General features: G+C 35.4%; 3 protein-coding genes and 1 pseudogene across 5 annotated transcripts; 2 read left to right on the top strand and 2 right to left on the bottom strand.

Moving 5' to 3' along the window:
* The first annotated feature begins 403 nt into the window (after nt 1–403).
* LOC105642947 (Mechanosensitive ion channel protein) lies at nt 404–5,089 on the top strand. 2 transcript variants are annotated; one of them, XM_012227940.4, is made up of 7 exons: nt 404–563; nt 871–1,673; nt 1,768–2,045; nt 2,539–2,639; nt 2,969–3,076; nt 3,751–3,972; nt 4,560–5,089. In XM_012227940.4, exons 2-7 carry the CDS (start codon nt 922–924, stop codon nt 4,671–4,673), a joined length of 1,575 nt encoding a protein of 524 aa, XP_012083330.1. In that variant the 5' UTR covers nt 404–563; nt 871–921; the 3' UTR covers nt 4,674–5,089. The 2 variants fall into 2 exon arrangements, with proteins under 2 accessions (XP_012083330.1, XP_089577735.1); XM_089721609.1 differs by lacking the exon at nt 2,969–3,076.
* Nucleotides 5,090–5,180: 91 nt separating this feature from the next.
* Nucleotides 5,181–7,321, bottom strand: LOC105642946 (putative UDP-rhamnose:rhamnosyltransferase 1 pseudogene; annotated as a pseudogene).
* Nucleotides 7,322–10,142: 2,821 nt separating this feature from the next.
* LOC105642945 (putative polygalacturonase) lies at nt 10,143–12,455 on the top strand. The gene is made up of 6 exons (XM_012227939.3): nt 10,143–10,297; nt 10,466–10,798; nt 10,897–11,017; nt 11,117–11,291; nt 11,384–11,454; nt 11,556–12,455. Exons 1-6 carry the CDS (start codon nt 10,262–10,264, stop codon nt 12,257–12,259), a joined length of 1,440 nt encoding a protein of 479 aa, XP_012083329.1. The 5' UTR covers nt 10,143–10,261; the 3' UTR covers nt 12,260–12,455.
* A 24-nt stretch (nt 12,456–12,479) lies between these two features.
* Nucleotides 12,480–17,088, bottom strand: LOC105642944 (mitogen-activated protein kinase 4). Of its 2 annotated transcripts, none has more exons than XM_012227938.4 (6): nt 16,701–17,088; nt 15,810–15,939; nt 15,165–15,302; nt 14,268–14,600; nt 13,589–13,772; nt 12,480–13,231 (listed from the first exon to the last, which is right to left on the bottom strand). In XM_012227938.4, the coding sequence occupies exons 1-6, from the start codon at nt 16,859–16,861 to the stop codon at nt 13,065–13,067; spliced, it is 1,113 nt and encodes a 370-aa protein (XP_012083328.1). In that variant the 5' UTR covers nt 16,862–17,088; the 3' UTR covers nt 12,480–13,064. The 2 variants fall into 2 exon arrangements, with proteins under 2 accessions (XP_012083328.1, XP_089577921.1); XM_089721795.1 differs by having other exon boundaries at nt 15,810–15,966; nt 16,701–16,840.
* Between the last annotated feature and the right edge of the window lie 33 nt (nt 17,089–17,121).

Here is a 17,121-nt window from a genome sequence, read left to right as displayed (position 1 = left end):
CTTTTAAGTTATATGGATTTCTTTATTTCAAACAAAAAAAAAAAATCTATTCATACGTTTTAAAAATTGCCAATATATATAAAAAAAAGTTTATAAATTTATCTGTAAATTATAAATTTTCAATTGTATAATAATATAATTTATTTAATTTTTAATCTCATAATCAAATCCTAAATAAATAATGTCCACCACCTAATTAGAATATTTTTTTAATGTAGATGGTGCAAAAGTATGATATTTTTATGCTTACAAATTTATTGAAATAATGCAGTAATATGATTTTTATAAAAAGAAAACGATGATAGTAATTTTAAAATTAATTTCAATCATAAATTTTTGACCGTTGGATGATCTTACGAAGCGGAGTCAAAAACATCCAACGAACATATGGCAATTTGTGTGTCGGGAATACATACACCTTACTCCCGTTCTCTTGAAATTTCTCTGTATCTCCAATAAACCCTCTACCAAGCAAAGAAAAATGTTTAAGTTCGTTCAATTCGAAGGATTATACACCAAAACCCAAAACCTCATGTGGCTCGAAATTCACTCATCGCAGTCGGGTAAGCAGATCATTGATTTTTTTACTTTGAAAAATTGTTTGGTTGCTTGGAAAAAATGGACATAAAAGAAAGAGAATCCTCTAATCTAGTCGAGCTCGCGATTGTAGCCCGCCTACTTTTGTTTCCTGCATTTCCTTAGCATCCAAACGGCAATTTAGGGTTTATTGTTACATTTTTCTCAGTTGCATTGTTATATTATATTAATTAGATGTATAGTGTGCTATTTCGGTTGATATAATATATGTATGTATTGGAATACATTTTTCGAGTTTGCTTACAGCCTTCTACATTGGGTATGTTTTTGCAGATTGGTAGTGTTTTTGGGGCTTCGTATTAGCTAATTATCTTAGCTGTGGTAATGGCTGGACTTAGGATTTCAAGGCTAAAGTCACTATGTAGTTCCGTTAACCCTTCAAAACTGCATTCCGCCAACCTGTTCACAAAACCTGCGAGATTTGGTAATCAAAGTCTTGTAAGATCCTCATATGCTCTTTCAAATCAAGATTATGAAAGAAAAGAGTTCACAGTAGGTACATATAAGGCAAATGATCGTCATAAAATTTTGAGTTCTAAAACTTATGTTGTTACCCAATGCTTGAAAGCATCCATATTCTCAACCGCATCGATGAACTCTGTATTGAGCTCTCGGTCATTTTCATCATCTTCTGGGGTCAATAAGGTTGACAAAGCTCAGGATGTTTCAGCGGCTTCTAGTACTGGGAATGTTGGTAACAGCGGTGACGCTGGAATTGACTGGACTGACAGGGTTAGAGATGCTTGGCAGAATGCTCTTGATGTAATGACTCCTATCGGACAAAAGACTAAAGAGGCGTTTGATGAACTGATCCCTTATGGTCAGCAGTTGCTTGATTCACATCCGTATCTCAAAGATGTGATTGTTCCAGTTGGTTATACTTTCGCTGGTACTATATTGGCGTGGCTGGTGATGCCTAAGCTTTTGAGACTGTGTCATAAATATGCTGCTCAAACCCCTGCTGCAATGATATCTAAAAGCTTATCAGGGGAGCCAGTTCCATATGAGAACAGCTTTTGGGGTGCTTTAGAGGATCCTGTGCGTTATTTGGTTACTTTTATGGCATTTTTAAAAATGTTAGTGGTTCCAACTATAATGTTTGTCTCTATCATATTTGGTTTTGCAGTTTTCTGTTTTGGTTTTTTTCATCATTGATGCTTTGACTTGCAGTGCCGCAATCACAGCGCCAACTACCATAGCCTCACAGTACCTAGAACAGGGATGGAGGGGTGCAGTTGTTGTTTCATTTGTCTGGTTTCTATATCGGTGGAAGACAAATGTGTTTAGTCGTGCATTGGGTGCTCAGAGTTTGTCATTCATTGATAAAGAAAGGATGTTAACTCTTGACCGAATTTCTTCTATTGGTCTTTTTGTTATTGCGCTAATGGCCTCAGCTGAGGCATGTGGAGTGGCTGTGCAGTCTATTTTAACTGTCGGTGGTATAGGAGGTGAGTGTTATTGTCAATAGTGTGTGCTCCTTTATCCTGGTTCATTATTGACGGTAAGAACAATTTCTGTAAAGAAAATAGTGAATGATTTAATTTTTATCATTTTCTATATTTTTAACATTTACAATTCCTGTTTCATTTGAATTATTTTGTAATCTGAAGATGAGGAAGGTATACATGGGGAAGGTGTACACTGTAATATTATGTTTAGACCAAGTTTATAACTTGAAAATCTTTAAATTATAGTTGTTTTTTCTCTATACCAATAAGAATGGAAAAATTTTTGTTTGTTTTTTCATTTATAGAATAAATTCTATGATTTTTGTTTTCTGTATTTCCATTTGTTTGCCTCTTCTAAGATCCAGTATAATATATTTCTGACTTTATCATAATCTAAACATTTTCCCCTTATAATCAATCTGTGCTGCCATGTTACTATTAATTTGTAGCATATATTAACATTTGACTCATCTCTTATTAAAATCCTATTCAGGGGTGGCCACTGCTTTTGCTGCTAGAGATGTCCTTGGGAATGTGCTCAGTGGGTTGTCTTTGCAGTTTTCTAAGCCTTTTTCACTTGGAGATACTATAAAGGTGACTTGAGCATGTCAAGTACTCTTGGTTGATTCAATTTTATGTCCTTAAATGGATTAAAAAAATTTTCTGAAGCAGTGATTGGGGCCATCCTAGTAAGAATGATTAATAAGTTTGATCAATTGTTATTTATGATTGTTTTAGCTGTATGCTGAATAACCTCAACTGAAGTTTATATTCACTCTTTGTTGGGACAAGTTGGGTGGGTAAAGAAATGAAGGGAAAACGAATTTTGTGGGCTGTGGGATAGAATAGGAGAATAGGTCATCACTTTCTCTTACTGTCATGTCTTTTCATTACAAAAAATCATTGAGATATTCTTATTCTAGGCTGGATCTGTAGAAGGTCAAGTGATTGAAATGGGACTTACCAATACAGTGTTGCTGAACCCTGAGAAATTTCCTGTCTCAGTTCCAAATTCATTATTTTCTAGCCAGGTGGGTCCTTTTTTCCCATACAGATTGTCTTTTCATTTTCAATACTCATAGTATAAATGTTTTACCTCATTATCCCGTATACATGCTTAATTCTCTTATGTTCAATACATTACTCTCTTACGTTCAATACATTACTCTATATTTATTTTGAATATTGAAATACTTTTAAGAATAACTCTGTGTTGCAACTGCTGCAATTCTGGGATTAGTATTTGGTTGCTCTTAGGTGGTCAAATCTATAAATATATAGTCTTCCAGTGAATACAAGTTTATTTCTCGATTGTTTTATTTATTTGCACCTGCTTCTGGTGGAAGCACCAAACAGGAAGCTTGGTCCTATTAGCACTTAAGGAAGAAGAGCTACTTTGACCAGAGACTCCATTTTCACCCTAGGTACCCAGCTGGATACTTTTGCCAAATGCATATGCAAGAATAGGCTGACAAACCCAGTAGAAACACACTCACTTAGATTGCTTGCTTTGCAATGGATGGGCATATTTCCTTGCTCTGTCTCTCACAACTGAGCACACACAATGCATATGATGCACTTCTGCTTAATGATGAGATGTTATTTTTGTTAGTTATATTGATATTCATGTAGCATCCTTATATTTATAAATTCTTTTATGCTACTAGTGATGTTGGCTGTTGTATATGTGGTTGCTGCTTTATAGGTTATTGTGAATAAATCACGTGCCCAATGGCGTGCTATGCTCACTAAAATTCCTGTGAGAATTGAAGATTTGGATAAGATACCTCAAGTATCAAATGACATTGAAAACATGCTAAAGTCAAACCCAAAAGTTTTCTTGGGAAAGGAGCCCCCATACTGTTTCTTGTCTAGGATAGAAGGCTCTTTTGCAGAACTGACTATTGGATGCAATCTCAAACCCTTGGTGAGTTCTCCAACCTTTTCATCCTTACTATACAGTGTTTTGGCATTTTTATTTACTTACACATGTGAGATGAGATGTGTGTGCTTAATTTTGTGATCTCCCAAGTCCAGCAAATCTTTGGACATTAGACTTCAATCATTAGCATATCATAAATTCTGAGCCCATTACTTTTTTCCCTTGGATAACCAGTTTAAAAGATACTATTGATTGAAGAAAGGAAAGATAAGGGGAATGATGTCCTCTTTGGATATAAATAGTAACTACAATTTCATCAAACCAAGCAACTATTTATATCCAAAATAGTTTTTGTAAAATTGACTCCTAAAAATTTAGTTATTCAAGCATTGAATGATATTTTCAAAATCTTGCTGCACAAATAGAAGCAATACAATTTCAGAAGTAGCATCTGCACTTTTGTTTCTATGAATAAATAAACTCCCTAATCATCTCTTGACAGTCATGTTGTTGATTAATTGCATATTAAGTGATATTGTCTTCATTTCTTGAAGGGTTTTGCATGGTTGTTCTTTCTTTTACAAAAAGAAACTTATCCTTTTACTAAACCTGCTTTGATACTCTTATTACAGAGCAAATATGAACTCTTCTCCGAGGAACAAAATATTGTTCTGCAGTCAGTCAAGATATTACAGAATCATGGTGGTGCATTGGGTAATAAATTTACCTGGCAAGAATCCAGTTAGTGATGTTGCAGATAGATGAGGTTCTTTATGCTAGAGGTCAGATGGTTCCCTGCCTATGCATATGGTGCTTAGAAACTACTCCACTTGAAAATCATTATGATGTAAAGGCAGAATTGAAGCTGACTGACGTTGACAGAAATTAAGAGTTTTGCTCATCCATATTGTGCAGATGAAATGGGAATTGGGTACATAAAAGAAAAGAAAATGAATGGAAGACATGGACAAAGCATGTTTTCTTTTAAAGTTGTACATCAGATTGCGTGATTTTCCTAATGTTGTGTGGATGATATTTTTGTGCAGCAAAATGAATTTTGCAAGTTCAGGTTTTTAGAGTAAAGCTATTTGGTGGGTAAATTGTTGAAAACCAACTCAACTCTTTTTCCTTTCAATCATATGGAATATGTTAATGAAACAAATAGTCGCGAAACCTAACACATGCATTTCAGGTACTCTGCTGTTTTTTACCAATGCCGTTTATTATATGGGAATTTGGATTAAGAATGGTGGTTTGTTGAAATTGTTTTATTTTCATATAATTTTGCATATATTACATATAAATTTATTGTCGTATGATAGACAATAGTCACAGAAAAGAAGATTACTATGCATCGTTCTGGCATCTGATCTCAAACTCCGTTCCTCATATACTCCACAAGACTAGCTATGTAGTTCCGATGCAGGTTCTCATCTCCGAAAATGGCAGAAGCTTCTTTCGCTCGATCCCTTAATTTCTTTCCTTCTAATGAAACCATAGCTAGTCTCAAAGATTTACTGATATCATTTCTGGTAAATGATCCATCACTTTTCCTGTCTACCTCTAAAGCCAAGCCTTTCTCCACTAGTAACTTGGCATTCACCCCTTGATCAACAATAAAGGGAAGAACGATAAGACAATGCCCATACTGTAGAGTTTCTATAACAGAACCCCATCCAGAGTGAAACAATGATCCACCTATTGATGGATGTGCTAGTATTTCTTGTTGCGGTGCCCATCCAATACACACTTTCCCTCTTTCTGATGTCCTGTCTCTGAATCCTGCCGGCAGAACATCAGCATTATCTTCAACGGCCCAACTGGGTTTCCTAAGCGCCCACAAAAATGGCAATTCCGATAACTCCAATCCATATGCTATCTCGTAAACTTGATCTTTTGTCAGTTTACACTCGCTACCGAATCCAGCGAACACAACTGATTTTTCTTCTTGATTATCAAGCCATTCAAAAATTTTCCTCCATATTCCATCGAGAGTTTCTCTTTTCCCATCAGGTTTCTCTGGAGGGAGCAAACCTATTGGAATCACAGGCTTCCCCAGAATTTTCCGGTATATGTTTAGGTACTCGCCTTCAAATTCAGTGCAGCTGCGGACAAGTGCAGCTCTGCAAGCTGCCATTGTTCTTGCTACCCGTTCTGCATCTTTTATGCCTGAGGCATTTTCTCCGTAGAAACCAGGATGGAAACTACGCGCCTCATAGCTTCGGAAAGCTATAGAAGAAGGGAAATCTATCCATTCCGGTGGCGAAGTTAGACTTTCAGGCGTTGACCTGAGTCTCTTTTGACCATCTCCGGCTAAAAGCTCTCATAGCACCTGAGAAAACAGACAGATATAGAAGTGGAATACTATATTCCTTAGCAATATCAGCAGCCCAGTAGGAACAGAAGTCGACAACTATCCAGTTGGGCATTTTCCTAGCAATAAATTGCTTGAAGGGATATTGTAATTGATCATATGCAATTTTCAGATATTGAATATTCTCGGCCGCGATGTCTACTATGGCCTCACCTCCTTCCCGTAGCGGATATTTACCACTCAAAGTTGGCAAGGGAAGCTCCACAAAGAGTATTTGAGTTTCCAAGTTTGATGAAGATAGTTTAGGGAGTCTTTTTATGTTTCTTGGAGTTGATACAAAGGAGACTTCAATTCCAACTTTGGCTAATGCAATGGCGAATTGGAAAAATGGCATTATGTGGCCAAAGGCTGACCATGGAAGGATTACCACATGCATTTCTTTTGCCATAACAACGCTAAGAATCTGGAGGCAAAAAGTACACAAACACAGTACGACACCTAAAACTTGGAAATGTGAATGAAGGACAAGTAGCAAAAAATATACTACACGAGAATTAAATATAAAGGATCACTACATGCATGCATTTTATTTGTGCTACATACTAATTTTTTCTTTTTTTTTTTTTTTTAAATGAAAAGAGAGTATTTCTTATCATAGAGAAAAGAAAAGGAAAGGGTAAAGCCAAATAAATTTTTAAAAAATTTTCATTTTTATTTATTTGGTCCGTAGATGGACTTATAAGTTCGCTCTAGACAAGTTAAATTAATTAAAAACTGATCATCTAAAGATAATCATGTATGGACAGATCGAAAAGATGTTAGCGGAATCTTATCTATTAGCTCATCGCAAATAAAAGCTGGGATCCTCTTTCTGGCCGATAAATAAGAAGAAATCTTTCTGAGAGTTTGCATTCAATGCCGTTGACTCCATTTCTTCACCACCGGTAGCAATTGTTTTTGGCTTCTAAAATTAAGATTCCTTGACAGGAAACAGTCCTAGATCAAAGCATCTTTGCTTTTTCCCTTATTATATCAGAACCGAAATCCCATCTTTGATTTTCAGTTGGTTTTGAATTTTTTATTTTTTTTATCCGAAATATTCAATTCTTTATGAGACATTACTGATTCTACCGACAACTAATTAATAAACGTGGCCAAACTATTCCCTTTCGTTTTAGGTTAGATGTCTCTTTCAAGTTAGAGTAGACGAACTCTATTCTATCTTGCAATCTCGACCGCCCAATGAGACATTAAGTCGATGATAATCCCTTCTAGCCGTCATTTTGCGACAAGTTGCTTTAATAAATCTCTTAAATATAGCAAGATTAATAAATTTTTATTTTATTTTAATTTTTACATATGATTGAGGACAACCTTCCTCATTTTAATAAGTCTTCATCAAATTAATAATGATTATTATTATTTTACACATGACTATCGTAAACATAAGTTATTTTCAATTTTAATACATTCTAGAAAAAAAAAGTATACTATAACATTGGATGAGAAAATTATAATTATCTTTTTTTTTTTTTTTTTTGAAAGATAATTATCTTTATTTATATACGTAGAATTGATCTGTGATTAGCTTTTAAACCTTATATTTTGGGATAGTCCATAAACTTAGCCCAAAAAAAAAAAAAAAAAATTGATAATATGGGCCGAAGCCGCGTACTTACAGTGTCCTGCTAAATTGGGCCGTGTTTCTGTCCAAGACAGGCGAGCCTTGTGGCCAGTTGAGGCCCGATCCTCGAACTCCAATCACTGACCCAAATTTCACAGATAAAGCTAGGAATATGATACGAACACTTAAAAGAAGAAAGAAAAGAAATGTGAGAAATAAAAGTCTTTTTTTTTTTTAATAAAAAAAAATACACAAATGAAACAAAAACAGAATACACGTTTTATCAAAACTAAAACAATTTTAAAAAAACATATTAATCAATAAATCAGTTCTCTCTTAATCAAATGTCCTTAATTTTCGCCATATGACTCGTTTCAAAGAAACGAAATTGAACAGCAAAAAGGTCATATCGTCCGCGTAAAGACCAGAACAGTTGATTTAGTCCTGAATTTCAAAGAACCATAAAGTGAGTTGGTGATGAATGTTGAATTTCTGGAAATTTCAGGTGGCAGTAATTTTCTAGGATGGGACAAAAGCGAAGTTTGTTGTGGAAAGTAAAAAAGAAAAACGGACAGGGGTCACGTGAAACCCCACTCCAGGACTAAACTAGAATTGTTTTTTGTCTGCGAAGTAGCTGTTTTTTTCAATCTGAAAGGACAATTGTGTTGATAATGCTCCCGTGACCAAACACACCGCAATCCTCTCCTAAAATTAATAAACTATTACAATTTTAATTACAGGTTGAACCAAAATCCATCCCCGGTCGGATCTAACCTTTCGTCGATGGGGGGACCCAAAAGTATTGTGGCCAACATTGAAATGATGAGGAAAGAAGTGGGGCACAATATTTTAAGAACACCCGTGAATTGGGTCGGCATTAGTGGGACGGTGTAAGAGTGAGAGTCTGAGAAAGAGAAAGAAAAGCTCACGAGATTGAATTACTGATTGTTGAGATATGCCAAATTCGAGATAGAAAGCCAAAAGTAGATAGGACCCACTAACTACTTTCCAACAGAACAAACCAAAATGCAACAACCTTCCCCTAACGAGCCCCTCCCTCACATGCTCTCTGCTTCTCCACCCAACCAAATTCCACAATTTCGGAGAACCCTTAATCTTATACATCCTTTAATGGCTTACCCTAAATTATAATCTCATCCTAGTTACAAATTCTTTGCTTAATAGGTTCCCTATTCCCTTTCTTTTTTACATATATTTTTTAATTTCAAGAAAAAAAATATTATAAAATGAACTAAGCTTAACACATTCTCTACTGTCATGAACATTTAGAGTGTAAAATTTTCAGACAAATCTATTTGAGGGTAGACAAATATTGAAGCAAGATAGATTCTGATACTATATTATAAAATGAATGGGCCTAGTCCGCTTTCCAAAAACTAATTCACGGAGAAAAAAATTGCCCAAACATCATATTTTGAATCCCGAATCAACGTAGAATAACAATAAAGAAGATAAAAACAGTATCTAGACAGAATTCTATATAGTTTTAATAGTGGTGAAGGTGGAGAAACTTTGGAGTGGGAGGGTGGTGACATGCTAAATATATAATGATTAAAGGCATGAAAATTTTGGAAGTGAAGGAGTGTGGGCATTTGCTACATATCTCAGTCACCATAGCTTCCACTCAACATTTTTTTCTATGCTTAAGGTTAATATGGTCCATTTTCTTAATTATAGGCTGCAAATTAAGGTCCAAGAGTTCATATTACAATAATTGAAGCATGGTCTTTAATTCTTATAGTTGTTAAACCAAACCAAAGCCATAGAAGAAATTGAAGACATTAATTTAACTAACTTCACATGCCTCTCAACATTTCTTAATTAAAATACCTAATACTTCAACGATCCAAGATTAACTTTGTTGTTTTCAAATTCGAATCTCAGATGAAGACATGTTAATATGTTAACTGGTATCGAATATGAAGCTAGACTAGAGGATAAAGAAGCTGGCTTTTCTGTGGGAGTTGTTGTCTTGTGCAGTGAAAAATATTTCTGTCACTATGATGTCAGTCTGGCAAGTTGAAATCAAGTTAAAAGAATTAAAAATCACGAAAAAGCGTTTCTTTACTTCTAAGAAGTAAGAACCACAAGCAGCCTTATAACCCATTCTTTAATAATTTAACGGCTTAATAACTAAAAATGCACTACTTTGCCATTTATTGCACTTTTTTTTTTCTTTTATTTTAATTATTGGGTTTGATTAATTTTTAAATTTTATTTTATTTTAAAAAATTAAAAATAAAATGCAATTATAATAAGTTACAAAATTCAAGGTGTTTCTACTTGTTAGTTTCTAATTTCACACTATTCCAAAACTTTCTCTGCCCTATAAATACCTCTTTTGTCTCCATAACACTACATAAGAAAATCCAACAATGGAGTTATTGTCGAAATCTCCCAAAAAAACTCAAGTAATACTCTAAACTACATTTTCCTCCCTTCTTTTCTTTTCCTTCATATTTTCTCACACAACAAACAGAAGTCGAGCAGTAATTTACATACATATACAAAGGCATACAACTTGTAGAACGTGTATTGACCAATTATCTCTGCTTTTTTGTGTCCTTTGTAATATGCAGGTGGCTAATATAATTTCAGTGGTGGTAGTACTAGCATTAGCGAGCCTAAGAGGGGCAGAGAGCAGAAAAGCTAGGATCTTGGAGTCATTTGAGTACAATGCTATAAATTGCAGGGCTCATAGTGCATCAATAACAGATTTTGGAGGAGTTGGAGATGGCGTAAAATCAAATACTAAGGCATTTCAAGATGCAATTAATCATCTAAGTCAGTATTCGTCAGATGGTGGGTCGCAACTTTTTGTCCCTGCCGGAAAATGGCTTACCGGTAGTTTCAGCCTTATCAGTCATTTCACTCTCTTCCTTCATCAGGATGCTGTTCTTCTTGCTTCTCAGGTTTTTATCCTTTCTGTAACTCATAACTTCGCTAAATTTTGTTTTTCTTTTCTTTATCCTGTGATTAATTAATTAACTATGAAATAAAAATTGTTTAGGATTTGAAGGAATGGCCATTGCTGAAACCTCTGCCATCGTACGGCAGAGGAAGGGATGCAGCCGCCGGAAGGTATGCCAGTCTTATATTTGGAACAAACCTGACTGATGTTGTTGTTACAGGTAAATTAAGAACCAAAGCAATTTTTTTTTTTTTTTTTTTTGTAGCTTTTAAAGAAAGGGCTAAATATGTAAATAATTTGGTATAATTAATAAATGCAGGGAAAAATGGCACAATTGATGGTCAGGGTGCATTTTGGTGGCAGCAATTCCACAAGGGCAAGCTCAAATACACCAGACCTTACTTGATTGAGATCATGTTTTCTGAAAATATCCAAATTTCTAATCTAACGCTCCTAAATTCCCCATCATGGAACGTTCATCCTGTTTACAGCAGGTATAGGGAACTAGGAATTTTCCTTTAATTTTAATCCTTTGAGCGTGAAGCAATTCCCTTCTTTTTTTAATCTTTTAACCGTGGAATTGCAGTAATATTCTTGTGCAAGGCATTACTATCCTTGCTCCGGTCTCATCTCCAAACACAGATGGCATCAACCCAGGTTGATTTTTAATTTTCAATTTATACTTGAAAAAAAAAAATTCCTTATCCATATAATTAATTAATTAATTAACGTTATGTTTGTTTACTTATGATGATCAGATTCTTGTACAAACACTAAAATAGAAGACTGTTACATAGTCTCTGGAGATGATTGTGTGGCCGTTAAAAGCGGTTGGGATGAGTATGGGATTGCATTTGGGATGCCAACAAAGCAACTAATCATCAGACGGCTCACGTGTATTTCCCCATACAGTGCTACAATTGCCTTAGGAAGTGAAATGTCCGGTGGAATCCAAGATGTTAGAGCAGAGGACATTACAGCCATTCATACAGAATCAGGGGTCAGGATCAAAACTGCCGTAGGCAGAGGAGGATTTGTTAAAGACATATATGTAAAGAGAATGACTATGCATACTATGAAATGGGTCTTTTGGATGACCGGAAATTATGGGTCACATGCTGATAAAAACTATGACCCAAATGCATTGCCGGTTATTCAAGGGATTAATTACAGGGACATGGTTGCTGATAATGTAACCATGGCTGCAAGGTTGGAAGGGATCTCCGGCGACCCATTTAAGGAAATTTGCATTTCTAATGTAACAATTGGAATGGCAGCTAAGGCCAAGAAGGTACCATGGACATGCACTGAGATTGCAGGGATTACAAGTGGGGTTAGTCCTCGACCGTGTGATTTGTTGCCTGACCAAGGGCCGGAGAAACTGACAGAGTGCGACTTTCCACCTGAGAATATACCGATTGACTCGGTAAAGCTCCAAAAGTGCACTTATGGGATGAATTAAATTTGAATTTCTTTTTCTTTTTCTTGGATAAGCAAAGATGAGCTCTGCAACATAAGAGCTCTTAGAGATTAACGTGCTTTGTCTTCTATTAAAAAGCATAGTGTTGATCTAGACATGTAGCATATAATTAAACATGGTTTGGAATAGTTGTTATGCATTAATGAAAACTATATTTCGGCGTTTCAGAAAAACAGAAGCGTACCCAGATTTGAGGATGGAATTTGATAGTAATAAGACAAGAAATGCTTATATTGAATAGATCTTTCATATAATACAGTCGTGCCAAACAGGCAAACACAATCTCCTACATCCTAACATCAGGAGTACGGATGAATAGTGTAGCTTTCTTACAACATTTAGCAAGACATTGCATCAGAAAAATTAATTTCACGCTTCACATATTTCAGTTGTTCCATGTCAAAAATGGGAAACGATATAAGTCGACTAGCCTAGCAAACAAAATAAATTTCTCACATTCAAATCAACTTGAAGAAACTGAGAAAAAACTACAGATGTTGGGTCTCAGAACCATGCAGCATCCCCATTCCAAAAACAATACAGATTTGTCAGTCCAACAACCACTCTATATCTCCACCCACCCCAAATCCAGTTGGTCTATCCATATGCCAACCAGGTTCTTCTCAGTTAACTTGAAACCTATCCTTTATCACTTCAATATCACATGTGAGTCACATTATAACCAGAGTGCTCTTTATCTTCCCAGAGATTCTGAAGGATTTTGTATAATTATGATTTGAATTGGAGTCATCAAATATATTCCTAGGCGTGATACAACACATATTATCTATGGATCTGGATTGAATTTTACAGATTCCCTCCAGATGAGTTCCTTGATATTTTCCTCAGTAAATGATGGCTGCTCAAAATCAAAGTTGAAAGGCCTTGGGCAAACAGGCTCCTCATTGATATCATGAAGAGGTGCCAAGTAAGGATGGCATAGAGTCTCGTCAACTGCAAAGAAGGAAATAAAATGGGATAAGCATTGTCAATAAGCAAAATATGACCATTTAATAAATTTAACAAGGTAAAAAAAAAAAAAATGTTCAGCTTGTTTTGTAAATTATATGCAATTTTTACTCATGGATAACACATATACTTCCACATAAATTGGAAAAAAAAAAACTACATAATTGACGAGGCAAGTTCTTAGAAAGAGAAACAAATATGACATTGATTCCCACAATCTATTCTTATTTTTTGCCATTCTCCTTAAATCTTAACTTGCCACTACACTAATTGTCAGGGAAAGGGAATTAATTTCATCACTACAAACCACTCGTTAGAAACTAAAATCAAGTCACGTTGTACCTGTAATGCGCCTGTTTGGATCGAACACTAGCATCTTCTCTAACAAATCAACAGCACCTGCAGACATATTAGGAAATCGAGCAGTGAAATTCTGCCTTGGGTATTGTGGAAGCTGCCTAACATATCGTCGAGCATTATCACTTCGTAAGAAACCAAGGCTGGAGTCATCTGGTGAGCCAATGAGCTAGAGAAAAGAAAAATCAATAGATTACATATTTGAGTTTGAAGTAACTGATACTGTAAATAGAGAACAGGCAGTTTCATATATCCAGCTATATATTTCATTTCTATACAAGCCAGACACTAAGCATTTGTGCATGCATGTTGAAATTAAGCTTTTGTCCAGCAGAAGTGAGCAAAACAAATAGGACTATGCTCATGTAATTCCACAATTCACTCACAAGAAATAAAGCCATGCATCAAGAGATTGGGAGACACATAAAGGAAAAGGACAGAGAGGAGAGATCGAGAGAGAGGAAGAGAGAAGGATAACATGAGAGAGGCAAAAAGGCACATAACCCAGGAACACCAAAGACTCTAAAACAATAATGACACATGACAATTAGTGAAACAAAAGATTTTAGGCCTTCACAACAAATAAGACCAAAATGGTTTTTAGAAAAAAATAGCAGCAAGGATAGTGTATGCAAGATTCGGTGAGAAATGTCCAAAAACATACCTCTGTGATAAGCCTCAGCTGATGAACATAGTCTTTACCAGGAAACAAAGGTTGGCGTGTCATTATCTCACCGAGTATACAACCCACTGACCATATGTCAATTGCTGCAGTGTACTCTGAACAATTAAGGAGTAATTCTGGTGCTCGATACCAACGAGTAACAACATACTCGGTCATGAAATCTGTTTCCGATGTTGTCCTTGCAAGACCAAAGTCTGCAATCTTAAGGTCACAATTAGCATTGAGGAGCAAATTGCTAGGCTTTAGATCACGATGCAAAACATGTGCTGAATGTACATATTTGAGCCCTCGGAGCAATTGATATAGAAAGTACTGCCAAAGTACCAAAAAAATTGTCAAAAATGTGTTTGGTAATTTATGCTTATACATGTTTTCATTGATAACTACTAACTATACCATATATTACATTTCCCTCACTGGGACAGTTGCAAGGGCTAACACATGCAGCCAAGGATTTCCTTTCCTTCCTTTTCTATTATTATTTTTTTTGGTAGGGGTTGTTAATGTTGATGGAAGACCTCAACTCTCAATACAATTATATAAAATGTGAAGGTGGAGAATCAAATTTCACAAAGTTCAGAGCAAGTCCATACTATTACTCCCCCAACCTAAAGTTAGTTCATGATTGTTGCTACCTGCCATCACACATTGCCAATGTTTGGCTCTATTCTAAATTACTTTTCTACTCGTTTTAAATCAAGAAAGATAAAAAGGAAGAGGGAATGATGGACGTGTGAAAAATAATTTGAAGTCCAATGCCTCAAAGGGAATGCATGTGCAGCTTATTAATCACAAGGGCAAGAGAAAATAATTTCTAGCTACAACTGTACAGTGTTTACAGCAAACCAGCAATCCAAGAACAAGAATGGTGCGTACCCGACAATGATCATCTGTCAATGGTTGGTTGGAGCGTATTATTTGATGAAGATCAGTATCCATCAATTCATAAACAATGTAAACATCATTGAAGTTCTCCTTTTGGGGAGGTCGTATGATATCTTTGATAGCAACAACCTGGGAGAAAAGAAGAGATACAAGTCTATAATTCCTCCAATGTAGACAACATAAAATTTGTAAAATATAATAAATGTTTTAAAAAAGAGTTAAGATAATGATCAAACTCTAAAAAAAAAAAAAAAGCAGTAATACCATATTTCATAACCAGCCAGTCACTAAAATAATTTTAGTACTACTGTAAATTTCTCACTTGTCTAGCTTATAGCTAAGCATTCAGGACTTAGGCGTAATACAAAGGAGGAATCCAACAACCAATCGATAATTTACAACATGCACTAGTAACATCCTTAATTAAAAAACTTGCTTGCAACAATGAAAAGAAATCACTTAAATTGATAAACTCATGCATCAAGATTAACGAAGAAAAAAGAAAGTGTAGAACTACAAACATTGCTCTTGCCATAACTGAATCAAACAGAACAACAAACTGAAGAAACTTCCAAAAAGCAATATAACAAAATTAATATGTGAATTCACAAGTATAACAACAGCAAAGAAACTCACATTTTCATGGTCCATGTGCCGAAGAAGCTTAATCTCTCGCAGAGTCCTTTTCGCGTCTATCCGGTTGTCAAAAGCATTACCAATCTTCTTAATGGCAACTTCCTCTCGTGTCTCAGAATTTACGGCAGCACTGAAGGAAATAAAAAATCACATCTTCCTTCGCATTGTTGGTAAGACAAAACAATTAAGTCAAATATAAGGAAAATGTAACCATCTATAGTCCATTAGAACAGCATTCGTCTGGACATGTAAGAAAACAGTTTCCATACTCTTGCAGAAATATTACAGAATGAAAAGAAAATAATCATTAAGCAGACTGATGATTCTAAAGCAACTATGCCATAAATATCATTTGAAAGTCGAAACTTAATGGAACGTTTTATTATTTCCTTTATAGTTTAATAATTGACGATATATTGGCTCTATTAGTTTCCGACTTGCCAAAACTAGAAATATCTAGAACACCCTCAGCAAAATTAACCTAAGCACATGCTACTTGAAGGTTCACAGAATAATTAGGGCTGACGATTATTTTCTTATAAATAGACAACTGCTGAAGAATTTAACAATAAACAGATGATATTTCAGAGGTAAGGTAAGGTAGGACTACAGAAATGTCAAACACATAATTGAATCGCCAAATTTAAGTCAACTCTGTAAGTTCCAATACAGATCATCCAAATTATAGTTGAAAAACAGAGCTAATTCAACTAAAATTTTATTATCTGCATGCAAGACAACTAAACACATGAATCCTAAGCAAACTGAAGATAAATTTCCATCAATTACTTAAACAAAACAAAACGGCTTTGAAGATCTAGAAAAAAAACCAGAGCCGAACTCTCAGAAGTAGGTAAAGAAGTATAATAAGGAAATGATTAGCACTCTTACCAAACAATACCATAAGCACCTCTGCCAACAGGACGAATAGGAGGGGAATACTTTCTGGAGACTTCAAAGAGGTTTCCGTAAACATTATACTGGACGTAACGTCCGCCGTGAGTAGGTATTCCTCTGATGTTATGCTCGGCGGAGCCAGAGCTCGACTCCATTGACGTGTCTGAAAAAGCAACTTGGAGGATCCGAATCCAAACCCGAGAATAGAGCGGAGGCCAGATAGACAGAGAGAGAGAGAGAGAGGGGCGAGAAGTTAAAGGAAGGGCTAGATTAGAGGAGGACGCGTCGGTAGGTGGAAAGATATTGGACTCTTTTTCTGTGGAGGCCAGAGGGGCGTTTTTTTAACTCCACAGGGTAGCGACGGAGAGAGTGGAAAAAAAATAAAAATAAAAATAAAAATAAAAAAGAAAGAAAA

Source organism: Jatropha curcas, chromosome 5 (assembly GCF_041381405.1).
Source record: "Jatropha curcas cultivar XTBG-Jc1 chromosome 5, XTBG_Jcur_1.0, whole genome shotgun sequence".
NCBI lineage: Eukaryota > Viridiplantae > Streptophyta > Magnoliopsida > Malpighiales > Euphorbiaceae > Jatropha > Jatropha curcas.
Note: the sequence above shows the minus strand (reverse complement) of the source record. Positions and strands in the feature narration are given on the sequence as shown.